Here is a 27,280-nt window from a genome sequence, read left to right on the forward strand (position 1 = left end):
GTACATATATCTATATCTATTCCTTTTCAGATTATTTTCCATTATAGGTTATTACACGGTGTTGAACGTATTAATAGTTCCCTGTGCTATAGAGTAAGACCTAGTTATTTATCTATTTTATAAGTAATAGTATATGCCTATTAATCCTAAACTCCAAATTTATCCTCCCCCACCCCTGGCTTCCCCTTTGGTAACCATAAATCTGTTTGCTTCATCTGTCAGTCTGTTTTGTTTTGTTTTGTTTTAATGAATTCATTTATATCACTCTTTTTAGATTCTATCTATGTGTGTGTGTGCGGGTGCTCAGTCATGGCCAACTCTTGGCTGGTCTTCCCGTGGATGGAGTGGGCTGGGGTCATGGTTCTCCCCAAGTGCTCACATCACAGCAGTAATTCATGGGTGTGCAGAGCCTTTAGGGGGCACAACTCACCCCAGCTCACTCCTGACTCCTGTTCAGCCTCTCAGATGATGATAATTCTTCCCCTCTTTCTTTTCCACTGGCTTTTCTCCCTATCTTCCCCTTAAATGGCCTCCTCACGGGGAACTTATTGCATCTCTTGGAGTTTTTCATCCACTGTGCTGTGTGTGCTTAGTCGCTCAGTCATGTCTGACTCTTTGTGACCCCATGGACTATAGCCCACCAGGCTCCTCTGTCAATGGGGTTTCCTAAGCAGGAATACTGGAGTGGGTTGCCATTTCCTTCTTCAAAGGATCTTCCTAACCCAGGGATCGAACCTGCATCTCCTGTGTCTCCTGCACTGCAGGTGGATTCTTTACCCACTGAGCCATTGAGGAAGCCCACTAGGGCTGTTGCTTGAAGTGACACTTTGATCTCCAACCCTCCCTCTGTCCTAAGCGTCTGGCCCACAATTATATCAAACTCTCCTGAACCCCTCCCTTCAAATGAGGCATTTCCCAACCTAACACTTCCTATTTTCCTGAACCTACTCTTTTTTTTTGCACTCCCCAACTCAGTGATGAGTGTCACCATTCAAGGTGGCCAAAGCAGACGTGCCAGGGGCATCTAACACTCCTCACCCTTTTTGCTCCCAACATCCTTAGTCCTGACAAATCCTTCTCTGCGCTGACCTTCCCCTCCACACCTCTGCTGCTTTTCAGGGGACCCGCTGCTGATGGTCCAGGCTCTCTCAGCTCTCACCGTCTCACTGCAGAGGATCTCCAGCCCTCCAGCCCTCTCACCGCACACATCCCAATTCATTCTCCACTGCAGGAGTGAACTTCCTAAGACACAGATCTGACAGCATCACTTCATGCTTAGATTTCTGCCAGTGGCTCTTTATCACTGACAGGGTCAAGTTCAGATTCCTTAGCATGGAGCACAAGACCCTTCTGGAAGGAGTCCCAGACCGATCTTTCTAAGTCATTTCTAAGTAGCTTGCAATTAGCCACATCAGAAATGCTCCCTTCCAGAACACACAGTCTAGGGAAGTCAGCCAAGCATGTGAAATCTTACTTTCAGGAGGGCTTCGAGCCTCGGAGATTCCTGAGGGCCCAAGGGGGCTGAGACGAGGCTCTGTTCAAAACTGGGGCGGGGGGAACAAAACACTGTCCCATTCTCAGAGCCCCCAGAGCCCCCCATTCCCTATGCTTTGGGGGTCCATTATTCTATTTCACTACATGGTACATGAAGAGCTAAGAAGCATTCCCAATAATGTCCATGATTTTCTGTAAGTGATTTTCCAAACCAAGTGATTTTCTTAGGAGGCCAAACCAAAAGGAACAGAGAAGGGTGCTTCTCATGTGTGCTGGACGCCGGAAGCCACAGTCTTGCCAGAGTTCATGGATTCAGACTTGGGGAGGATTAAAGCCTTTTGACCTTTCTTCCTCTCTCATAGAACTCTCTGGGGATGGCATCTGTGAGTGGATTAACTTCATCCACTGGGCAGTGGTCCGTAAATACTTGCTGCATGAATGGATGACTGGATGGGTCTAATTCACAATCAGGATTATGTAGGCCTACGAACCCAAAGGAGAAATTACTGGCCTGGGTTAGCCCACCTGCCCAGCAGCTTGGAGTGACATGAGCTCTTTGGGTCCAAAGCTTCACAGAGCATGTTGAAGGGTGGTGTACCTCTGCCTCAAACAGTATATGCCACCCACCTAGCTGAAAGAAAGACTTGGAGACACAGCCCAGACCAAGAGGGAACAGGGACCAACTGGGGCCTGGGGGCAGAGCAGATGTGAGTCTGACCTCTCAGGAGGCCCATCCCAAGGCTACTAGCCATCAAGGCTTGGCCCAGCTGGCAAAGGGAAGGAGGCAAGATTTCCCTTCAGTTTGTGTTATTTGGGAGCATCTTTTCAAAGGCAGATGTCCTTGGGAGCCCTAAACCTTGTTGAACCTTTCTGATTCACAAGGAAGACTATGTGGATCTCAGCAATGGGCCTCTGACTTGTGAGGTGCATTGGCCCTGGATCAAAAAGGGCTGCATGGGGGAAAGAAAGGGGTTCATATGCCCTGGGGGCTGAGAGGCAGATGGCGGAAAGAAAGCAGCCTGAACAAGAAAGACTTGGTCTCTGAGGTCCGAGTCCAGGCTGCCCCCAAACCCAGGGAGTTGGGCATTTGGTCTACAGCAGCCTGGGTGGCTAGTGCCCCACTGTATTCCAAATGTTCTGGATCCAGGGAGAGGAACCTGCAAAATATGAGACAGAAGCAGAATGTCAGGAATAGAGAGCATGGATTCAAACCTACATTCAACTCTAGCCATGCCAGCTCAGAGCTGTGGGTCACTGGCCTGCCGCCAAGCCTAAATCTTAAAGCCAGGACATGAATAGTAGCCTTAAAGGGGTGATTGTGTACACATTCATTCACTCAGCATTTAACAACTTTTTTAAAAGACTTTTTTTGACATGGACCTTTTTTTTAAAGTCTTTATTGAATTTGTTATAAAATTGCTTCTGTTTTATGTTTTGATTTTTTAGCCATGAGGCATGTGGAACCTTAGCTTCTCATTCAGACATCGAACCCACACCCCCTGTGTTGGAAGACAAAGTCTTAATCAGTGGACCTCCAAGGAAGTCCCAGGATTAATTTAACTTTTGATTGAGTACCTACTCTGTGCTAGCCAGTCACTGACTCAATCTTTATTTATTAAATTCTTGTTAAGTGCCAGATACTGTTCTAGATGCAGAGAACTGCAGTGATGAAGAAGTCAGACCAAGTTCCATGAGCTCATAGAGTTTCAGTTCAGTTTAGTTCAGTTCAGTCACTCAGTCGTGTCCGACTCTTTGCGACCCCATGAATCGCAGCACGCCAGGCCTCCCTGTCCATCACCAACTCCCAGAGTTCACCCAGACTCACGTCCATCAAGTCAGTGATGCCATCCAGCCATCTCATCCTCTGTCATCCCCTTCTCCTCTGGCCCCCAATCTCTCCCAGCATCAGTCTTTTCCAATGAGTCAACTCTTCGCATGAGGTGGCCACAGTACTAGAGTTTCAGCTTTAGCATCATTGCTTCCAAAGAACACCCAGAGCTGATCTCCTTCAGAATGGACTGGTTGGATCTCCTTGCAGTCCAAGGGACTCTCAAGAGTCTTCTCCAACACCACAGTTCAAAAGCATCAATTCTTCGGTGCTCAGCCTTCTTCACAGTCCAACTCTCACATCCATACATAACCACTGGAAAAACCATAACCTTGACTAGATAGACCTTTGTTGGCAAAGTAATGTCTCTGCTTTTCAATATGCTATCTAGGTTGGTCATAACTTTCCTTCCAAGGAGTAAGCGTCTTTTAATTTCATGGCTGCAGTCACCATCTGCAGTGATTTTGGAGCCCCCAAAAATAAAGTCTGACACTGTTTCCACTGTTTCTCCATCTATTTTCCATGAAGTGATGGGACTGGATGCCATGATCTTCGTTTTCTGACTGTTGAGCTTTAAGCCAACTTTTTCAGTCTCCTCTTTTACTTTCATCAAGGGGCTTTTTAGTTCCTCTTCACTTTCTGCCATAAGGGTGGTATCATCTGCATATCTGAGGTTATTGATATTTCTCCCGGCAATCTTGATTCCAGCTTGTGTTTCTTCCAGTCCAGCGTTTATCATGATGTACTCTGCATAGAAATTAAATAAGCAGGGTGACAATATACAGCCTTGACGTACTCCTTTTCCTATTTGGAACCAGTCTGTTGTTCCATGTCCAGTTCTAACTGTTGCTTCCTGACCTGCATACCAATTTCTTAAGAGGCAGGTCAGGTGGTCTGGTAGTCCCATCTCTTTCAGAATTTTCCACAGTTTATTGTGATCCACACAGTCAAAGGCTTTGGCATAGTCAATAAAGCAGAAATACATGTTTTTCTGGAACTCTCTTGCTTTTTCCATGATCCAGCAGATGTTGGCAATTTGATCTCTGGTTCCTCTGCCTTTTCTAAAACCAGCTTAAACATCAGGAAGTTCACGGTTCACATATTGCTGAAGCCTGGCTTGGAGAATTTTGAGCATTACTTTACTAGCATGTGAGATGAGTGCAATTGTGCAGTAGTTTGAGCATTCTTTGGCATTGCCTTTCTTGGGATTGGAATGAAAACTGACCTTTTCCAGTCCTGTGGCCACTGCTGAGTTTTCCAAATTTGCTGGCATATTGAGTGCAGCACTTTCACAGCATCATCCTTCAGGATTTGAAATAGCTCAACTGGATTTCCATCACCTCCACTAGCTTTGTTCGTAGTGATGCTTTCTAAGGCCCACTTGACTTCACATTCCAGGATATCTGGCTCTAGGTGAGTGATCACACCATCGTGATTATCTGGGTCATGAAGCTCTTTTTTGTACAGTTCTTCTGTGTATTCTTGCCATCTCTTCTTAATATTTTCTGCTTCTGTTAGGTCCATACCATTTCTGTCCTTTATCGAGCGCATCTTTACATGAAATGTTCCTTTGGTATCTCTGATTTTCTTGAAGAGATCTCTAGTCTTTCCCATTCTGTTGTTTTCCTCTATTTCTTTGCATTGATCGCTGAAGAAGGCTTTCTTATCTCTTCTTGCTATTCTTTGGAACTCTGCATTCAGATGCTTATATCTTTCCTTTTCTCCTTTGCTTTTCACTTCTCTTCTTTTCACAGTTATTTGTAAGGCCTCCCCAGACAGCCATTTTGCTTTTTGCATTTCTTTTCCATGGGGATGGTCTTGATCCCTGTCTCCTGTACAATGTCACGAACCTCATTCCATAGTTCATCAGGCACTCTATTTATCAGATCTAGGCCCTTAAATCTATTTCTCACTTCCACTGTATAATCATAAGGGATTTGATTTAGGTCATACCTGAATGGTCTAGTGGTTTTCCCTACTTTCTTCAATTTAAGTCTGAATTTGGCAATAAGGAGTTCATGATCTGAGCTACAGTCAGCTCCTGGTCTTATTTTTGCTGACTGTATAGAGCTTCTCCATCTTTGGCTGTAAAGAATATAATCAGTCTGATTTCGGTATTGACCATCTGGTGATGTCCATGTGTAGAATCTTCTCTTGTGTTGTTGGAAGAGGGTGTTTGTTATGACCAGTGCATTTTCTTGGCAAAACTCTATTAGTCTTTGCCCTGCTTCATTCCGTATTCCAAGGCCAAATTTGCCTGTTACTCCAGGCGTTTCTTGACTTCCTACTTTTGCATTCCAGTCCCTTATAATGAAAAGGACATCTTTTTTGGGGTGTTAGTTCTAAAAGTTCTTGTAGGTCTTCATAGAACCATTCAACTTCAGCTTCTTCAGCGTTACTGGTTGGGGCATAGACTTGGATACCCTTTAGCATCTGGGGGGCAGAAACAGACCAAAGTCAAAGAAACAGTTTTCAGATTACCATTGGAACTATGAGGGAGATGAAATAGCCAGTGACAAGGAAGGGAGCTGTCAGGAGAGGACTCTTGGGAGGTGACATTTGAACTGTGTCCTGTAAGACAGGGCTTCCCAGATGGTGCTAGTGGTAAAGAACCCGCCTGCCAGTGCAGGAGATATCAAGAGAAGTGGGTTCAATCAAGTTGGAAAGATCCGCTGGAGGAGGGTGTACCAATCCACTCCAGTATTCTTGCCTGGAGAATCCCATGGACAGAGGAGCCTGGCAGTCTGTAGTCTATATGGTTGCATAGCGTCGGACTTGGCTGAAGTGACTTAGCATGCCTGAATGACAAGAAGGAGCCTATTGTGTGAAGACCTGGGGAAAGGAATCGCAGATGCAAGACCCTCAGGTGGGAGAGAGCTTGACATGTTAGAAGAAGAGAAAACCAGTCCATGGGGCAATGTAGAGTCAGGGGAGGAGACGAGGGGAGTGGATGGGGCTGTGGACAAGTTTGGGACAAGAAGTTTGGGTTTGATTCAAAGTTCAGGAGGTCGCCAGGGAAGAGCTTTCTGCAGAGGAGTGGCACAATTGAACTGATTTTAAAAAAAATTGGATGATACAAGGGAGAGAGCTTTTAGTTGGCAAGAGGCCAAACTGGGATGCCAGTTAGGAGGCAGCTGCTGCGGTGTGCGGGCTGGAGCTGATGCAGCTCAGTCAAGGGTGGCTGTGGTAGAGATGGAGGGAAGGGGGCAGGCTGGGTCTGTGGTGTAGAGCACAGCCAGCAGCCTTGTGATGAAATGAATGCAGATGCTGGTGGGGTCAAGGTTGACTCCTAGGCTCTTTCTGGAGTGCTGGCAGGGTGGGGATGCCAGTAACCAAAATGGGGGTGACTGGGGCAGGGAGCAGGAAGTGTGTACCCTAAAGACAGTCAAGAGAGCTCATTTTGTCTAGGTCAAGTTTGAAATGCCTATGATATCTCCAAGTAGAGGGTATCAGTTCTATGGCTAGAGGCAGTTCAGAGCTAGAAAGATCAGGAGATGGATAAGAGCCAACATGGTGATGGAGATAGCGTAGAGGGCCTGGACACTGCATGCTGGGCCCCCTTGTGCTGAGCCAATTATACGACATACAGCAGGTACCAAATGCCACGGCAGGTAGTATGAACGTTGAGTGTTTCTGACCATGCGGCCTTGGCAGGGACCGTGGCTCCCTGAGAACATTCCTAACTACAGTGTCCCTCCACTGCCCCTGGGATCGCTGGTCCTACTTCTGTCATCTTTGCCATCACTGGTGGCTCAGACCATAAAGAATCTGCCTGCAGTGCAGGAGACTTGGGTTCTATCCTGGGTAGGGAAGATCCCATGGAGAAGGGAATGGCTACCCACTCCAGTATTCTTGCCTGGAGAAGTCCATGGACAGAGGAGCCTGGAGGGCTACAGTCCATGGGGTCGCTAAGAGTCAGACATGACTGAGCGACTAACACTCTCACTTCACTTATTGCCAGCACTACTGTTACTGTAGCAAAACCACTCAGAACGTGGGCCCTGGAGTCCAATCACCTGGATTCCAATCCTGTCTGAGTGACTCTGGGCTAGCTCCTCAACTTCCTGTGCCCCAGCCTTCTCACCTGTGGATGATAAGAAGAGCCATACTTAACTGGTAAGGCGAAGGGAGGCTCAAGCTGATAAACACTCCGCATGCAGCAGAGGGCCCTGTTCACAGTAATGACTCAGTGACAGCTAGCTGTCATGATTCTGATAGCCATGGCCACCACTGGCCAGCATGTATCAAGCACAAACTGGGTGCCAGACCCCACGTTATCTAATCCTCACACACACAAAAAAACCCCAGGAGATTAAGATATTACAGTGAGGCAATTGAGGTTGGAGAGGTTGCTGGTGGTCACACAGCTGGAAGGTGATTCCACCCAAGTCTGTGTGCTGACTAGCCATGATCTTGGCCACCCCTGTCTACTGCAGACGAGGACAGGGGCTTATGACCCATGTCAGGAGACTCATGGCGGCATTGCTCCTTCCAGAGCCGCTGCAGCTTGGTCAGAGCCCAAGACCCTGGTCCCTGCTGAGGTACATCCACTACCCGGGTCTGCCAGGCCAGGGGCTGCCCCGTCTCCTGTGGTTTCCCTTTGACCTTCCTCTTGAACTTGTCCCAGAAGCTCCTTGGGAGAAACCTCAGGGAAGGGCCTGAGGTGGTTCTGCTGGGCATTGATGCTTAAGGGTGGGGGCCAGGGTCTGAGGGACCAGGGTTTCCTATGAAGAAACCTGACCCAAGAACTCACCCAGCTCCACCTGAGCATGGGTGGTAGGGCCCTCCCTGTGGAGATAGCACACAGCCCCTGCCTCAGGCCCCTCAGGAGAAGAGAAGGAGAGCAGGAGGAGGCTTCTCCCACCCGCAAAACCCCCTCGGGGGTCTGGGGCTTCCAGGAGCCTGTGTCAGGACTGGCATCGCAGGGGCCGAGACCCAAGTGGCAGAGAAAGAGGTGGATAACAGCATGAAGTCTGAGCATCCTGGATTCAAATCCTGGACCCAACATTTAGTAGCCATGTGACCATGGGCCAGTTTTTAAAACTCTCTGAGCCGCAGTTTTCTCCTCTGTAAAGTGTGGATAACATAACACCTGTCTCTTTGAGCGGTTAGAGAAGCAAATGAGAAAATGCAGATGCAGGGGAGCATCTGCCGTGACATCTGGCCTGTGATGAAAGTGCAGCAAAGAAGCGGCACATCACTGAGTACCGTGTCCCCTCTACATCATCCTCTCGGAACGGCACCTCGGGGGTAGTGTCTATGGAAGGAGTCTGGGGGTGGCAGAAACAGCGATGCTCTTGGGCAGTTGGCAGTTTCTTCATTTAGAAAGAGGTGTCCTTGTGGGATGAATTGAGAGGGAAGCATCGACATAGGTCCACTACCGTGTATACAATGGCTAGCTAGAGGGAAGCTGCTGCCCAGCACAGGGAGCTCAACTCGGTGCTCCCTGCCGATCTAGAGGCCGGGGGCGGGGGGGGGGGGGGGGGGGGGGGGGCAGGCAAGAGGGCAGCTGGTTCACACTTGTACAGCAGAGACTGACTCAACATTGTAAAGCAGTTATACTCCCACTAAATAAAAAGAAGGGGTGTCCTTGATAAAGCCAAGGATAAAGGGGCACCTGATGTGAAGAGCTGACCCATTGGAAGAGGCCCTGATGCTGGCAAAGATTGAAGGCAAAAAGGAGAAGGGGGTGACAGAGGATGAGATGGTTGGATGGCATCACTGACTCAACAGACATGAATTTGAGCAAACTCTAGGAGATGGAGGACACAGGAGCCTGGCGTGCTGCAGTCCATGGGGTCACAAAGAGTTGAACATGACTGAGCCACTGGACAACAACAAAAAGGGCAGAATTCTGAGCCTCCAGAAGAGGGAGCTGATGAGGGACACTGAGCTCCGCAGTAGAAGGAAAGGGGTGGGGGGCGCTGCTGGTGGCTTTGGGGCTCTCATGCCCTGGCTCTCTCAGCCTTGCACTTGGGTTGTCAGATGGCAGCTTCTCTCCAAGAGGGACCAGTTGAGATTTTCCTTTTCTCAGAAGCTGAGTAGCCCTGAGCAGGGAAGACATGGACAGAACTCCAGTGCCGAAGACCTCACAGCTTCTAGGCATGCAAGATAGTGCGCTGGAGTTGGCTTCAGATGGTGGAGGGTGGGGAGGGGCATGACACAAGCTTCTCCATCCCTGCCTGAAATTTGTGAGTCACCAGAGAGTTAGCAGACGTCAAAGGGGGCTGAGAGAGAGTTCTGTAAAATTATAGTTAATTGAGGAAATTTCAGTGGAACTTAAAGACGATCATAAATAAACTCATAAACTTGGAAAGGCAACTATCAGTATAACACACCTGCACCCTAGAATAGACATGACTTAATGGCGATGGAGAATGCCCATCACCAGAGCAGGAGGAGGTGTAAATTAATATTTTAGGAGTGTGGTGTCAGCGGAAGGTTATATTTTACAACCTGAGGTTGTAACCATGAAATATGATGCCTTGTTTAAAGTGTGAAAAAATCTCCAAACAACTTTTACAGCATCTTCAATCCAAACTGGATGTTGCAGGATCAAGAGTGTCAGAGGAGCCTAAGAGGCAGGGAAGATGCCAACAGCAAAGATGCCATCGTCAGAGAAGACTTGTGCCTCCAGCCAGAGGGTCTCAAATTCCCGAGTCTTCGGTTCAGCACAGTCTAGAAGTCATTGACTAAAACTGGGAAATTTGGGGATGAATTTGAGTCAGTAGAAGTAAGGTGGATGAACCTAGAGCCTGTTACACAGAGTGAAGTAAATCAGAAAGAGGAAAATATCGTATATTAATGCATATATATGGAATCTAGAAAATTAGTTTGGAAGGAATGATGCTAAAGCTGAAACTCCAGTACTTTGGCCACCTCATGCGAAGAGTTGACTCATTGGAAAAGACTCTGATGCTGGGAGGGATTGGGGGTGGGAGGAGAAGGGGACGACAGAGAATGAGATGGCTGGATGGAATCACCAACTTGATGGACGTGAGTTTGAGTGAGCTCCGGGAGATGGTGATGGGCAGGAAGGCCTGGCATGCTGCAATTCTTGGGGTCGCAAAGAGCCAGACACGACTGAGCGACCGAACTGAACTGAACCTATTCACAGAGAAGAAATGAAGACACAGATGTAGATGTATTATTTGTCTGCCTTGACTCTTTTCCTTTGTTTCTGCATTTTCTCACTTTTCTAATTAAATTTACTCTTTGGAATTGGAAGAAGACCTAGGAGGCTAAGGAAACAAAAGGAAGGGGATACCAAGGGTCGGGGGGAGGGTAGAGGGGAGGCTCTGTCCCTGAAAAGATCCTGCAGGGTCCTGCTCAGTTTCAGGAGGTGTGATGTAGTGAAGTGAATTGAAGTGAAAGTCGCTCAGTTGTGTCCGACTCTTTGCAACCCCATGGACTGTATAGTCCATGGAATTCTCCAGGCCAGAATACTGGAGTGGGTAGCCTTTCCCTTCTCCAGGGGATCTTCCCAACCCAGGGATTGAACCCAGGTCTCCCACATAGCAGGCGGATTCTTTACCAGCTTCCCCAGTAGAGGAGACCATAGTCTGGGTGCCAGAGAGACTCGGCTGGAATCCCAACTTGGTCACCTGCTGTATGACCTTCTGAAAGTTGCTGAATCTTTCTGAGCTTCAGTTTACTGTTTCATTTATTTGTTCAACACATATTTACTGGGTGCCTCCTATATACTAGGAAGTGTGGTAGATGCTGGGGACAGAACAGACATGGACCCTGCACTCACAGATTTTACTGTCTAGACATTAAATACATTACTCAGTTGATCAATTAATTATGATAAAGTATGTGGTACTCTGAAAATATATGATGGGGAGAGGGGTATGCTGTTTCTGGAAACATCCTTGAGGAAATGACTCTTAGATTGGGACCTAAAGGCTAAGGAGGGGACAACCAGGCCCAAGGAGGTAGGGAAGAAGGTTCCAGAAAAAGAGAACAGCCTTTTCACAGGTTCTTGGGCAGGGAGATGCTTGGTGCAGCAGAAGAGCTGGGAGGAGGCCAGTCTGGTTATGGGAAGTAGGTGGGGGAGCGGCTGGTATGAGGGGAGGCCCTGTGAGGTCCTTGTCAGCCCCCGGAGATTCTGCTTTCTCCTGAATGCCAGTGGCATTGCCGAAGGTTCCTGTGGAGGGGCGCGGTGTCATCAGGTCTGTTCTTACTGGGATCACTAGAGAGTTGGACTGTGAAGAAAGCTGAGCACCAAAGAATTGATGCTTTTGAACTGTGGTGTTGGAGAAGACTCTTGAGAGTCCCTTGGACTGCAAGGAGATCCAATCAGTCATCATAAAGGAAATCAGTCCTGAATATTCATTGGAAGGACTGATGCTGAAGCTGAAACTCCAATACTTTGGCCACCTGATGTGAGGAGCTAACTCATTTGAAAAGACCCTGATGCTGGGAAAGATTAAAGGCAGGAGGAGAAGGGGACGACAGAGGATGAGATGATTGGATGGCATCACCAACTCAATGGACATGAGTTTAAGTAGACTCCGGGAGTTGGTGATGGACAGGGAGGCCTGGTGTGCTGCAGCCCATGAGGTTGTAAAGAGTCGGACACGACTGAGCGACTGGACTGAACTGAACTGGCCTCTGTGTGAGGAATGGGTGGGCAAGAGCAGGAGGGATGCTTGGAGACAGGAGGGAGGCCGGAGACCACACACCCCTGGGCCAGCTCAAGGTCCCTGTGCTCCTGCCCCGCTCCCTCACCTTTCTACCTGCGGGTTTCCCCTCTAACATCCACCCAATTGCTCCTTTTCTGCCTCCTTTCATGAGTCTCTGCTTCTGTCTGCTGCCTATGAAGTATTGCTTCTCTTCCCGGCCTTCTCCGCTCCCGTGGAGACTGGCCACTCCCAGCCTCTTGAGCTCCAGGCTCCGGGTCCTCTCCAGGGTGCCCCCAGCCCACGTGCATGGCCACTTTTCAGCCTCTTCTGCACTCACCCTCGGCGTGGGAGTGGGGAAGCGCCCTCCCCCCACCGTCCCCATCACTGCTATCATCAGCGCTGTTGGCCCACTACAGACCCCCGGGTCCGCTTTCCCTCCTCCTCCCCTTTGCGGTCCACTCCAGGGTGGAGGCCGCATCCTCTTGTTTTTCCCCCAGACTCGCTCTTGAATCTCTTCTGCTCTTTCTCTTTCCCGTGGCCCAGAGTTCAGGCTCTGACGATGGGAGTGGCCTCTTCAGCGTTCTCTTCACTACTTCTCCCCACCTATCATCCTTGCCACCCCCCAAACCACAGCATCCTTCCATCATGCAGGGACCAGAGTCACTTTCTAAAGCAGACCTGGCTTTCACTCCCTGCTGACACTCCTGCAAGTCTACCCAGCACCAGCAGGGTAGAATCCCTCCCTTTAGCAAGCCCTCTGAGGCCTTTCCGAGTGGACCTCCACCTCCCTTTCCACGTCCACCCCACCGTTCACCTCATGCATCCTACACCTTCACCTGGAAGGAAAGTGGCCCACTTCCCAAGTGCACCAAGCCCATTAGGGCCCGCCTTGCCCTCAAATGCCCTGTTTCCTCTGCGGGGAAGCCCTTTCTTTTCTCTCCCTCCACACTTGCCTATTCCTTTTTCAAGGTCCAGGCTAAGTGTTTCTTCTTTGACCATGATTTTCCTAATCTTCAGTGGAGTCAAGATGAAGCCACTGTGGCTAAGGGTGTAGACACTCACACCTGGGGTAGACAGGGCCAGTGTGGGACTCTTGCAGCCCACAGGCCCCGCGCTTGCTGGGAGCAACGCTGACAAATCTCCTGCTTGCTGGCTGGCTCCTGGGGCTTATCTCCCTGATGCTGGTCATGGTGAAGTTAAGGAGACAAACTCTGCCTTGGATGTCAGACTTCACAGGCTTCTGCCAGAGTGATACCCAGGAAATACTGTGCAACTGGATACGACAAACAGCACCAGGAAAACTCGATTTAAAACCGAGCAAAGCAAATGTGTCTACATTTCCTCCCACCCTCCTTTATGGGGGCGGGTCACCTGGATTGGAGGCAGCAGGAAAAAAAGGGAGGAAATGAGGAGAACAGAACCGCAGGCCTTCACGTGGCATCCGAGGCCCTTCACCAGGCAGCCCTTCCTTCCCACCCACCCAGCTCTGCCATCTCTGTGTTGCCCTTTGAGTTCCGACAATCCTAACTATGCCTCTAAATGCCACATGTGCCTCTGCAGCTGCCTTGCTCCTGCCTTTCCTCTGCCTAGGACACCCTTTGGCCCGATCCTACCAGGCAGTCAGCCCTCAATCCCACCAGCTCAGCATTCAAAACGCAGCCAGACGTTGACTCCATCTCCCCAGTACCACCTGGCCCAAGCCAACAACATCTCTTTCCTAAATCACTGAAGTAGCCTCTACAAGCCCCTTGCTTCTGCCCTCTTCCTCTTTGGTCTGTTGTCTACACAGCAGCTCAAGGGATCCTGTTAATACACCAGTCAGATGAGGTCTTCTGCTCAGAACCTGCCACTGACTTCTCATCTCATTCCAATAAAACACCAAGACCTAGCCGTGGCCTCAAAGGTCCCCCATGGGGCCCCATACCTGCCCCTCCCCTCCTTACTCCCAGAGTGCCATCCCTTGGGTTTCTTGATGCTCTTCAACAGTGCCAGGCCTCTGCACACCAGAGCCTTTGCATTTGCTGTTCTATCTCGAATGCTGTTCCTCTAGATAATCACCGGGCTTCCCATCTGCCTCCCCCAGGTCTTGGTTTAAATGTCATTTTCTCAGTGAGGCCTTCTCTGACCCCTTTTATGCAATGTCCACACCCCCACTTCTAGTGCAAGGTCCTCCCATCCTCCTTCTGCATTGATCACCACTTCACTTACCATTGTCTGTTGCTTAGTCGCTCAGCCGTGTCCGACCCTTTTGCCATCCCACCAGGCTCCTCTGTCCATGGGCTTTCCCAGGCAAAAATACTGGAGTGGGTTGCAATTTCCTTCTCCAGGGAAATCTTCTGACCCAGGGATCAAACCCGTGATTGAAGCCTCATCTCCTGCATTGGCAGGTGGATTCTTTACTGCTGGGAAAGAAGTTTACTTAGGGAAGAAGTTTACTTATTTATCTTGAGTATTGTCTGTTTTCTTCCGACTGGAATGTCAGCTTCACGAGGGTAGGAATTTTATTTGCAGATGAATCCTTTGTACCTAGAACAGTGCCTGACACATATAGATACTCAGTAAATGTTTATTGAATGAATGAATGGATATCTCAACACAAATGTTGCCTCTTGTGTGAAGCCTTCTTAAGTCCCCTCAGCTGTCACTGTGCTCTGACGCCTTGGTTATAACAGTCCTAGGAGCCACTGCGGGTTTGCCTGGCTACCCCCACTCAGAGAAGCTCTCCGGGCAGGGATGAGATCATGCTTTTCATGATGTAGCGCTGGTCCTGGCCCAGTGTCTAGCACCTAGTAGCTGCCCACCTAGTGAGTGTGGGAGGGAAACTTTGCTGAGTACCTACTGAGTGAGACACCTTCATTTCTGTGCTCATACATACCAAGGAGCTGAACATTTAAGAATGGGCTCGTTCTTAGGACTTCCCTGGCGGCCCAGAGGTTGAGACTCTACACTTCCACTGCAGGAGGAACAGGTCTGATCCCTGGTCAGTGGACTAGAATCCCACATCCTGCATGGCATGGCCAAAAATATAAAAAAGAAAGAAGAAATGGGCTCATTGTCTTGAATAGACCTTAACCCTGTAGAATGACATTAGTAAGGATAGTTCAGGACTTCTGAATAAACCCACTTTTATCTCCATCCCACATGGCTTCTGTGTATCCAGCTGTCACCTCCCTCTCTCCGCTGGGATGCCCCCTGCACACACTCTACCCCGTGGTGTCCAAAACTGCCTGCCTCCCACACCACAAGGCGCCCCCCTCCTCCTGGGTCCCCTGACGCAGGAAGTGGCATCTTTTGTCCCTCCAGATGCTCGTGCCTGAAGCTTGGGGTTCATTCATGCCCCCCGAGTGCTAGTCCTGTAGATTCTGCTTCTTCACTAGCTGTCAAGCAGGTCCAACTCCCACCCTCCTCAGGTCCTTTAGCTCAGATCTCATCTGGCCTTACCTTGACTGGTGACTGTGCTACTGAGAGCATCCTGCCCACTGCCCCAGCTCAGACCTCGTCTATGCCACAGTGGTCTTTCTAAGATGCAGATTTAATCCTGTTTCCTCGCTGTCTTTGATCCGCAAGATGAAGTTGAAGGAAAGGGAGGATTTGCCTTTAGTTGGGCATCTAGCACATGCCTGTCACTGGCTGATGCTCGGTACTGTCATATTCACTATCCCATTCAGCTGTCACAGGAAACCGTTCTGCAGAGAAGCAGAATGAAGCTTAGAGAAATAAATCACCCAAGGTCCCATGGGCTGGCGAACTGTGAAACCCAAATTCAAGTCTAGACCTTCCTGACCCTGAAATCCAGTTTCTTTCCAATACAGCCCACTGCTTCCAATCTTTCGGAGCCCAGTGTTCTCTGTCATATGGCTCCTCCGCCATATGCCATCATTCCTCTCTGTTCACTCTGTTCTAGATAGACCATCTCGATCGACTCATCTTAGATCTGCCTTGTGGCTGGGTGCTTCCATGGTTATGACCTCTGGTTCTCTTTTCTGTTCGATGCCCTTCCATTTCTTCTCTATGGAGTGAACTCCGGTTCATTCTTCAAAACCCTGCCCTAACAGTACTGCCTCTGTTAAGCTTTCCCAAACTGACTCACCGAAGCAAAGTAATGTGCTACTTTATCTCTGTCCTCAAAGTGTGAGTTGTACTCCTGCAAGATAAGGGAGTGTTGGTTAAGAGCATTGGCCCTGAAATTAGACTGTTGGGCTTAAAAATCCCAGCTCCTTTAATTACTATAAGCTGTACCTTTGGCAAATAACTGAAACTCTCTGTGCCTTGGTTTCTTTACCTGTAAAATGGGAATGATATTTCATAGAGTCATGAAATATGTAGTTAGCGTAGCACATGGCACCGTGTAAGTGCTTAATAAATAGTAATTTTGGTTACTGTTACTCTGCTGCCTCTGATACACATTTGAATCCTGATATTACATTTTTCCTTTCTTTATAATTTAGTCCACATCTCTAATACAGCTTTTGCTAAGTGGATTACTATCCCTTACTTGCACACAAGGGGCTTCCCTGGTGACTCAGCGGTGAAGAATCTGCCCGAAATACAGGACATGCAGTTTTGATCCCTGGGTGGGGAAGATCCTTTGGAGAATGAAATGGCAACCCACTCCAGTATTATTGCCTGGGAAATCCCATGGACGAGGGACCTGGTGGGCTACAGTTCATGGGGTCACGAGAGTTGGACATAGCGACTAAACCACCCCCACCACTTGCATACAAGCTCCAGGAGGGCAGGCTTAGGAAATCTGGTTAACTTCCACTAAGCCACCCAGCTATAAGCTGCAAGGGAGGGGTGCACACTGAGCTGTGCAAAAATTGGAAAGCCAGTGTTCTTAACTATTACATATCAGAGCATGGTCTTGGGATCATTGTTTCTGCATATCAAGTCTCAGCTGGGATGTGGGCTGGAGCAGTGATTCCATCAGGATGTGCTGTGCGGATGAGGAAGACATGGTCCCTGCCCTTGGGATTTCCAGCAAGTTCAGAACCTAGAGTGGCAGACAGACATGTGACAGGTCACTCACACAGTGCCAAGTACGATGTCTGAAGTCACACACTCTGCTGCAGGAGCACAGAGAAGGGAGCAGCTATTAAAAGCATGGGGGATGAGGCTTTCCTGAGAAGTGGTACTGCAGTTGGATCTCAAAGCATCGAAAGACTTCCTCTGGACCAGGGGTACCCTAGACAGATGGTGCGGTGTGAGCAAAGCCCAGGAGGTGTGACCACGCCCAGCACTCGAACCGAGCTGACCTGGGCCCAAGGAGCAGGAGGGAACATTGCAGAGGTCTGGCCAGGCTGTGAATGCCCTTTGAGTTTTGCCCTCAGGGTACTGTGATGAGCTTTCATTTAGTTCCATTACATCCAAGAGCTTCCCTGGTAGCTCAGGCAGTAAAGAGTCTGCCTGAGATGCAGGAGACCCAGGTTCGATCCCTGGGTTGGCAAGATTCCCCTGGAGAAGGAAATAGCAACCCACTCCAGTATTCCTGCCTGGTTAATTCCATGGACTGAGCAGCCTGGCAGTCTACCATCCATGGGGTCCCAAAGAGTCGGACGTGACTGAGCGACTAACACTTTCACTTCCACATCCGAAGTTTCCTAGGATCTGGTAGGGGAAAACGTCCTGGTCTCCATAGTCATGACCGTGGAAATAAGTGTGATAACTGCTTTCTCCTTTTTTCTTGGTCATTGCGCAACAGTGTGGTATAGTAGCTAGAAACGTGCTCCAACAGGCAGAGTTCACCCAGCTCACTGACCTAGCTCATTGGCTGTGTGACCTCAGGCAGGTTGCTTTACCTCCCTGTGCCTTGGTTTCCTCATCTGTTCAATGAGAAGAAGAACTAAAATTCTCAGAACAAGGTCTGGTGCACAATCAGGGCTCTGGAAGTTTGTGGCACATGCTCTCTGCAGGTCATGTCCCAGGGTCCTCTCTGCCTCTCATGCATGCAGTACACGATTAAGTACCAGGACCTGGACTCACATGAGCCTCTTGTGTCTGCCCACAGCGGACGATGCATGCGGTGGGACCCTGCGGGGCCAGAGCGGCATCATCTCCAGCCCGCACTTCCCCTCGGAGTACCACAACAACGCCGACTGCACCTGGACCATCCTGGCCGAGCTGGGGGACACCATCGCCCTGGTCTTTATTGACTTCCAGCTGGAGGACGGTTACGACTTCCTGGAAGTCACGGGGACCGAAGGCTCCTCCCTTTGGTAAGCACGCCTTCCCTCCCCTCCCCCTCCCCTGTCCCCTGCAACTGTGGCTTCCAGGGATGCGGTCCCCTTGGCGCCTAGACCTGCAGCCAGAGGTCCCTTTGCCACCTGTTCTACCCCCTACTGGAAAGTTTCCTTTCCTCATAATGAGAAGTCACTGCATATTTTCAGAGCTGGGGTCAATTTTCACAGTGATTTTGGTACCTGATTTGAAGCATGTCCTCGCTGAAGAATATCAGGATGGGATTTGGTCAAGGAACTTGCATTAAGACTAACAGTGGTCTCAGGACATGGATAGGGTCTCAGTGAAATGACTTGAAATATTGTCCCATTGCTGGAAGCATCCAGCAAAGGGACTAGAACGTTGAGTGGCAGTTGCTTTTCCCATGCCCAGGGTTCCGAGCCGGGAGAGGCATTGTCACGCCTTGGTTCCTGCGGGAAGGGCTAACCTACTTCCTATTGTTTGCCTTCACCACAAAGCAGGGCTTTTATGAGCTGTGCTCTGCTGCCATGGAGACTCTGGTGTCGGCAGGTTTGGGAGGAGATGGATGATGAAGGCTTACCGGCCTTGGTTGTTTGTGGTCTCCCAGGCTTGGACCCATGGGGTGGGCCCTAGCTGGGGCTGGCTTAGAGAATGACGTGCTTTCTGTTTGGGTGACAAGCCTCAAGAATGGTGGCGCGACATTCATAATGTGCTCTTGTATTCTGGTGGTTCTGTTATCAGGACGAGGGCAGCAGGGGGACCTGGGTCAGCACATGGGGAGCCAACAGAAGGATGCGCTCAGGTGTGCTTCTTTGCAGTCTTGATTGCTGCATGGTGCCGGGGAAGGTGGGGCTCGCTGCCTGGGACTGAGAAGGAGGAGGTGTCACTGAGGGGCCTGAGTGAAGCAGAAGGTGGCAGCTGCAAGCGTCAGGGATGGATAGTCCCTTGGGAAGACAGACACAGTGGTCAGCAGGCTAGAGGCATGGGCGGGGAAGGGGAGGAAGGGTGGGAGAGGAAGAACAAGAGCGGCTGATGTTGAACATTTCTTTTATACCAGGTTTTGTTGTAGGAAGGCCAGTTGAGTAAGACATGGCCCTTTGAGAGTGAGGAAAACAGACAAATCCACCACAGGCCCCAAGCATGACTATTTGAGAGGGAAAAAGTGGGAACAGACTCCTGCCAAAAATGGACTTGGAGCTTCAGGGACCAGGAAACTCAGATTTCATGTTGTGGTAGAAGGTGTTCTGACCTGGGGGTCAGAAGACTTTGGTGTCATAGGCGTGTTGCAAAAACTTGGCCAAGTCAGGTCATTTACTGCCCCGGATGGGGTGTTGAGACAGGCGGACACGAGCTGACGGCTGATTGTTGTGTGGAGCTTGGTCCGGGGGCAGGGACTGGACATTTGGTGCTTGGAGTTGGGATGAAAGTCTAGATGACTGTCCACCAAACCGCACTCCTAGTGACCTGCCCAGTCCGAAGACCTTCTGTCTCCCTGCCCTCTTTTTGTAAAATACTTATTTTTCTGATCGTTTATGTCATACATATGCTCCGTATAGAAAACATGGACAATATTAAAAGGTATAGGGAAATGAATAATAACAAGTATTAACATTTTCTGTATTTGGTTGCGTTGGGTCTTGGTTGCAGAATTCGAGATCATTCCCTGTGGCTCCCAGGCTCCCTAGTTGTGGCACTGAGGGTCCAGAGCACTCGGGCTTCAATAGTTGCAGTCTGTGGGCTTAGATGCCCAGCAACATGTGGACCTTCGTTCTGCAATAAGGGATCGAACCCAAGTCCCTTGCATTGCAAGGCAGATTCATTTTTTTAAAACCTTTTTATTTTGTATTGGGGTACAGCCCGTAAACAGTGTTGTGACAGTTTCAGGTGGACAGCAAAGAGGCTCAGCCATACATATATATGTATCTGTTCTCCCCCAGACTCCCCCCTCTTTTAGGCTGCAAGGCAGATTCTTAACCACTGGACCACCAGGGAAGTCCCACAAGTATTAACGTTTTGATGTATTCCCCTTTGGCCTTTTTGCTTTGCCTAGATCAAGCTAGCTGGCATTTTTATATATGTTTAATATTAAAAAATTAAGATCTGAAAATATGTCAGTCACTATACATTTTAACATTATATCATGAAAATTTTTCCTATATCATTACACATGTCTCCGAAATGTAATTGGTGTGAGACTAGAATTTATTTAGTAAATAAACAGTATTTGTTGAGCTTTTATATGGCAGGCTGATTCTAAGCTCTTACAGGTGTAATTTCATTTAGACTTCTATGAAGTAGGTAGCATGATCTTCCTCCTTTTGCAGATGAGGAAAACGAGGCCCAGTGTGGTTAGGTCACTGGCTGGAAGTCACACGGTAGTAAGGAGCAGAGCTGGGATTCACCCCCAGGTTAGCTGGACTTGAAAGCCCATCTTCTTGGTCACGCCGGTGCACTGCGTCACACGGTGTTTGAGGAGGGCTGTCGCGGTGGCGGTGCGTTCCCTTGTGAGACTGACACAATTCCCTCCATCAGGTCTCTTGATGGATTGTAGCCAAGCTTGCACTTCTGCAAACAGATACCGAGATGGATATCCTTGCTGGTTCTCTCTCTTCCAGCCCCAAGGCCTCTGCAATGCACTAATGCACTTGTTTATCCGTGGGCCAAATGGCCTCCCACAGCCTCCACCCGCCCCCCGCCCCTGCCCCCCGCCGGATGTGAGTCTACCCGGTTGTCCAAACTTCTGGAGGGAAACAAACGGGAAAGAGTATTCCTTTTCCTATTAAGTCACTCAGTGGGAAAGGAATTAAGCAGAGGAAATCGTTAGGGGAGTCATTCAGAACTCTGCTGTAAGATTAAATTATAATCATTTACAGGGTCTGTGTCACCCTTGCCAGGCAGGATGCATTTGTTGTTCTAATTTATACCTGCGTAGCAGTTATGGATGAACAAAGCTGCAGGCTCAGGACGTCTGTGCAAAGAACCCGCTCCCTCCCCAGCCCCTCTCCTTTATGGATCCCTGGACTCATGTGAAAATGGGATGCTCCTGCTTTATGAGTGTATTGCTTTTATCACTGGATCAAAGCAATAGGACTTTAGGATGTTCTCTTGAGTTCTTCACCAAGCAGAGAAAGACAACATCTGGAAAGGTGAATTTGAGCAACTAGACATCCCTTCATCTGTTGAGAAAACAGATACACCTTTTAGAGGGGGAAAAAAAAAAACAACGCTACCTCCTTTATCTGGAGAAGGAAATGACAACCATGCCGGTGTTCTTGCCTGGAAAATCCAATGGACAGAGGAGCCTGATGGGCCCCGGTCCATGGGTTCGCAGCATCAAACCCGACTTAGTGACTAAATCACACCTCCTCTATCAGGTAGCAGATTTGTGATGATTCAGAAGAGGATGGTGGCATGGACTGTCCCTGACTCAGTTCCTACACTCTCCTCCCCTTCAAAGAGGATGTAAGCAGGAGACTTTAAATTAGGGTTTGGACTTCATGGACTTCAAGTTCCAAATGATTGGGAAAACATAGGCTTGATAGTTTTTTATTTTTCCAAATAAGGATATTCAGTTCACTCAGTCGTGTCCAACTCTTTGCGACCCCATGAATCACAGCACGCCAGGCCTCCCTGTCCATCACCATGTCCCGGAGTTCACTCAAACTCACGTTCATCGAGTCAGTGATGCCATCCAGCCATCTCATCCTCTGTCGTCCCCTTCTCCTCCTGCCCCCAATCCCTCCCAGCATCAGAGTCTTTTCCAATGAGTCAACTCTTCGCATGAGGTGGCCAAAGTTCTGGAGTTTCAGCTTTAGCATCATTCCTTCCAAAGAACACCCAGGGCTGATCTCCTTCAGGATGGACTGGTTGGATCTCCTTGCAGTCCAAGGGACTCTCAAGAGTCTTCTCCAACACCACAGTTCAAAAGCATCAATTCTTCGGCGCTCAGCTTTCTTCACAGTCCAACTCTCACATCCATACATGACCACTGGAAAAACCATAGCCTTGACTAGACGGACCTTTGTTGGCAAAGTAATGTCTCTGCTTTTCAATATGCTATCTAGGTTGGTCATAACTTTTCTTCCAAGGATATTAGAGAACAACAACAAAAAATCCTGCCAACTCTTCAGAACATGATTTCATAAAACAAAGGACAGTTCAAAGCCAAAAAGGTGGCAGGATATAATCAATGGCACTGACATAATGAAAGATGGGGGTGGGGGGGTGTACATAATAATGGTGTCTGCCATAACTGTAAAGTCCTGTGATGTATATGCGTCAATCAGTGGACTACCGCTTCCTGTTGTGCTTGTCCATCCCTGGCCTCTGAGAATCCGGCCATACATGTTTTGAGTGGGAAAAGGTTGTTACTGTGGTGAGCACTGAACCCTGCAACTCTGTCATGCTGAGGGGGTCCCAAGTGTCTCAGACTTGCTCTCCCTAAAGTTAATTGTCTTTTTGTGTGTGTGATTAACCAGGAGCCAAATTGGGCTTGAACTGACTTGAGAGTTACAATCCACATAGCAGATTTGGTATTACTCCCCTACCCCCACCCCCACACACACTCACACAGCCAAAGGACACACGCTCCTCCAAGTCATTGCCATATACACATCAACAAGTCAACCCCCCTGACACATACGTACTTCTAGTTCACTGAACTCAATTTAGGGACCAATTTTTGCTCACTGATCCTTCTCAGGGGTGGATAGTGGTCTTTGTTCTGCTCTGACCCCATCTGTTGGCAGTGATCTTCAGGGAGCCCTATTCCTTCCTCTCCAATTCTATGAAAATACGCTCAGCACGGCTCCAGTTCCTCATGGGCCCCTGGACTTTTCAGAGGGCTGGGACTAAGGGATGCAGAAGATTCTTTTAAAGCCTGGGCTTCTGGGTCCCAGGAGGGAATTAGGATCATGTTATCATAATGAGGAGAAGTAATTGCCAGGCCATTACAGAGGCAGCCTCTCCATCTTGGAGAAAATCTGTGAGTTAAAATCCACCCAGAATCTCTCCCCTTTGCCTCATGCTGAACTCTGTCCACTGGCATCTCAGCAGGAGCTTCCCCTGGGCTGTATGAGAGGAGAGAAAGCCAGACACCCCTCCGAGAACAGGGGCGAGGTCTGCGTAGTGTCTCCAACCTTAGGTGTCGAGCCTGCACCTTGGCATCTGAGGAGACAGCAGACTTGGGACTCAGACAGACATGAGCTCAAAACCCAGATCCACCTCTTCATTGCTGTGTAATCTTGGGATATTTACTAACCTCTCTGAACCTCAGTTTCCACATCTGAAAAATGGGGCTCATTATACCAACCTACAAGGCATGTTGGAAGGGATCAACATGTAAACTGCTGCCTAACTTAGTCCTGGGATGGGGCTAGAAGCAAGGTGCTCTCTCTCTTGAGGGAAAAAGGGTACGATGAGTCCACGCCGAGCTTCACCCGATTCTTGGTGACCCCACCACAGCCATGGCCCAGCCTGCAAGCCCAGTGGCATCTCACCAGGCAGAGTGACACTTGCCTGATCCAGCTCTGGGGAGTTACCAGGTGAGGGGCACCAGGTGAGGGGAACTGGCAGAGAGCCCCTGGGTCAGACAGGAGGACACCCGTGCAGAGTCAGCAGGTGGGGGTGACTTGGTTGCAATGGTCTTCCCAGAGCTGCACGCTGTGAGTGCATTGTGAGCAGCAGCACCTCTTCTCTGCCTGCACCCAGGCTCCGGGCTGGCTAGTTCAACTCATTCAGCTGCTGATGGCTGCTCTGGGCTGGCCTGGGGCAGGGGAGTGCCCCGGCGACCCTAAGGGGTCTGCAGGCTTGGGAAGAAGGGGCAGAGTGTGGAGAAGACATCCTGCAGAGAAGGGGGAGGCACAGCCCCATCACTGTCTCAGATTGATGAGGATGCAGAATCTGTTGGCCTTGCTCCCTCCTTGGCTCCTCTTCCACCCCTATGGCCGCTTCTTCCTGTGACGGGGAGGGCAGGCAAGGCCTGACCTGCACTCAAGGTGGAAGCCACCCTTTCTCTGGGGCCAGCTAAAGTGCCAGCCACAAGGGTGTGTTCATGGGGGTGTGTATGGTAGAGGGAGTTCAAAGCTCCTTCCTGCGTCTGGGATTTCTGTGTAGACTCAGGACCACTCTCCCATCTTCTGTGGATCCGTCTGTACCGGGAGTCATGGCCCCTCAGCCTCTCTTCTTTGCTTTCTTCAGTCTACTGGGATTTCATTCTTCGTTTCACTACAGTCATTTGGGATCTGCTGCCCATTCCCTCTGGAGAAGGCAATGGCACCCCACTCCAGTACTCTTGCCTGGAAAATCCCATGGACAGAGGAGCCTGGTAGGCTGCAGTCCCTGGGGTTGCTAAGAGTCGGACACGACTGAGCGACTTCACTTTCACTTTTCACTCTCATGCATTGGAGAAGGAAATGGCAACCCACTCCAGTGTTCTTGCCTGGAGAATCCCAGGGACGGGGGAGCCTGGTGGGCTGTCATCTCTGGGGTCGCACAGAGTCGGACATGACTGAAGCGACTTAGCAGCAGCATCCCATTCCCTCTGTGCCCTCAAGTCTAGCCCCCTACAGGCCTCTATGTGACAACCTTGCCTCCACTGAACATTCGAAATAAGAAAAGGGAGGAGAACACGCTGCAGGGTTTTAGAGGAGGATGCTGTCCTGGGGCAGGAGACTGGGGCCTCCAGGCAGGGCCTGCATTCGAGCCGGGCCTTGAAGGATGGGTACCATTTTGATATGAGAGAGGGAGATGATGGGTGGGAGGGCATCATTCTAGGGCTGCTGCCTGGGTCTCCTGGCCAATGTAGGAGCTCACTTCCCTGACCCCTGAGACACAGGCCCAGGAACTGGTCCCAGGGATTCTCTAGGGAGGATTCTCTTCACCATGCACCCACCCTGGAGATTGGAGACTCTGCCATCCACCTCTGAGCCTCAGTAGCCCCTTCCACCTGGGAAAAAAGAGGAGAAAGTCGACTCCAGTGCCTAGTGTTCCCAGGTCCTGCCCCCAGGGCGGCCCAATAGACTTCAGCTGTTGTTTTTTTTTCGGGGGGGCGGGGGAGTTGTTTGGTTTTTGTTTATTGCTATACTCAAAGGCAAGAGCTGGATCATCCAAAAAGCAAGAGAGTTCCAGAAAAAACATCTATTTCTGCTTTATTGACTATGCCAAAGCCTTTGACTGTGTGGATCACAATAAACTGTGGGAAATTCTGAAAGAGATGGGAATACCAGACCACGTGACCTGCCTCTTGAGAAACCTATATGCAGGTCAGGAAGCAATAGTTAGAACTGGACATGGAACAACAGACTGGTTCCAAATAGGAAAAGGAGTACATCAAGGCTGTATATTGTCACCCTGCTTATTTAACTTATATGCAGAGTACATCATGAGAAACGCTGGGCTGGAAGAAGCACAAGCTGGAATCAAGATTGCCGGGAGAAATATCTGAGGTTACTCAGATATGCAGATGACACCACCCTTATGGCAGAAAGTGAAGAGAAACTAAAAAGCCTCTTGGTGAAAGTGAAAGAGGAGACTGAAAAAGTTGGCTTAAAGCTCAACATTCATAAAACTAAGATCATGGCATCTGGTCCCATCACTTCATAGGATATAGATGGGGAAACAGTGAAAACAGTGGCAGACTTTATTTTTGGGGGCTCCAAAATCACTGCAGATGGTGACTGCAGCCATGAAATTAAAAGACGCTTACTCCTTGGAAGGAAAGTTATGACCAACCTAGACAGCATATTCAAAAGCAGAGACATGACTTTGCCAACAAAGGTCCATCTAGTCAAGGCTATTGTTTTTCCAGTGGTCATGTATGGATGTGAGAGTTGGACTGTGAAGAAAGCTGAGCGCTGAAGAATTGATGCTTTTGAACTGTGGTGTTGGAGAAGACTCTTGAGAGTCCCTTGGACTGCAAGGAGATCCAACCAGTCCATCCTGAAGGAGATCAGCCCTGGGATTTCTTTGGAAGGAATGATGCTAAAGCTGAAACTCCAGTACTTTGGCCACCTCATGCAACGAGTTGACTCTTTGGAAACGACTCTGATGCTGGGAGGGATTGGGAGCAGGAGGAGAAGGGGATGACAGAGGATGAGATGGCTGGATGGCATCACCGACTTGATGCTTATGAGTTTGGGTGAAGTCCGGGAGTTGGTGATGGACAGGGAGGCCTGGTGTGCTGTGATTCATGGGGTTGCAAAGAGTTGGACACAACTGAGCAACTGAACTGAACTGATACTCCAAGGCATGTGGGATCTTAATTCCCAACCATACATCAGACCCGTGTCCCCTGTAATGGACGTGTGGAGTCTTAACCACCAGGAAAGTCCCTTCAGCTGTTTTTGAAAAGAGAATTTCCCTGGAAAGCAGGTTCAACCTACTCTCTGGATTCAACTTTGAGGATTTTTCTTTACTTTGTTTCCCTTCATTGGTTTGCTTTTATGTTTATAGGTGGGGATACAAAAACTCCCATCTAATATCCAGACATTCAGTTTGAAATTTTGCTAGTAACAATTTCTCCTTTTGAAACACTGAGTTTTAATTATTAAGCATTTTGCCCATGGAATTTGAGCCAACTAGAACCATTTGATCTCAGCGACTTTTAACTAGATATTTCATTCAAGAGTCATTAGATTCAGATATAATTAGAATGAAAACAGCATGCCAATGGGGATTTGTTAATAACTATTCACTTATTTATTCATTCATATATATTTTGTCAAACCATTGGTTTAGATCATTTTCATTCTTTGTTACTTTTTCCCTCTTTATTTTCAGTAATCATTTATTGACAGCCTTCTATGAACTAGGCTCTGCTAGGTGCAGGGAGACAAAAACACAGTCCCATCCCCAGGGAGATATTTATTTACTCCACAGATGTTTATGTAATAGCCATGCATTGTACAGGACCCTGGAGCTCACAATCAGGGCAGAGAGGCATATAATTAAGCATATAATTAAGTGCTTTACAATAGCATGTGTTAGGTACTTTTCTTAGAGGTATACAGAAGTTCCCCTGGGGCTAAAAAAGAAATGTAATAGCTACGATTCTTTTTTTTTTTTTTTCAAGATGTAGAAACCCATCTCCAGCTGATTCAAGCTAGAAAGGGAATATGTTGTCTTCTATAACTGA

The 27,280-nt window shown here is 48.9% G+C and overlaps 1 protein-coding gene across 1 annotated transcript in view; it reads left to right on the forward strand.

Moving 5' to 3' along the window:
* Positions 1 to 27,280, forward strand: part of CSMD2 (CUB and Sushi multiple domains 2) — a 689,054-nt gene that overhangs the window by 244,285 nt on the left and 417,489 nt on the right. Inside the window, exon 5 of the mRNA XM_070786891.1 lies at positions 17,957 to 18,164. Within this exon, the coding sequence (XP_070642992.1) occupies positions 17,957 to 18,164 (208 nt within the window). The remainder of the gene's footprint in view (positions 1 to 17,956; positions 18,165 to 27,280) is intronic.

This window comes from Bos indicus, chromosome 3 (genome assembly GCF_029378745.1).
Source record: "Bos indicus isolate NIAB-ARS_2022 breed Sahiwal x Tharparkar chromosome 3, NIAB-ARS_B.indTharparkar_mat_pri_1.0, whole genome shotgun sequence".
NCBI classification, from domain to species: domain Eukaryota; kingdom Metazoa; phylum Chordata; class Mammalia; order Artiodactyla; family Bovidae; genus Bos; species Bos indicus.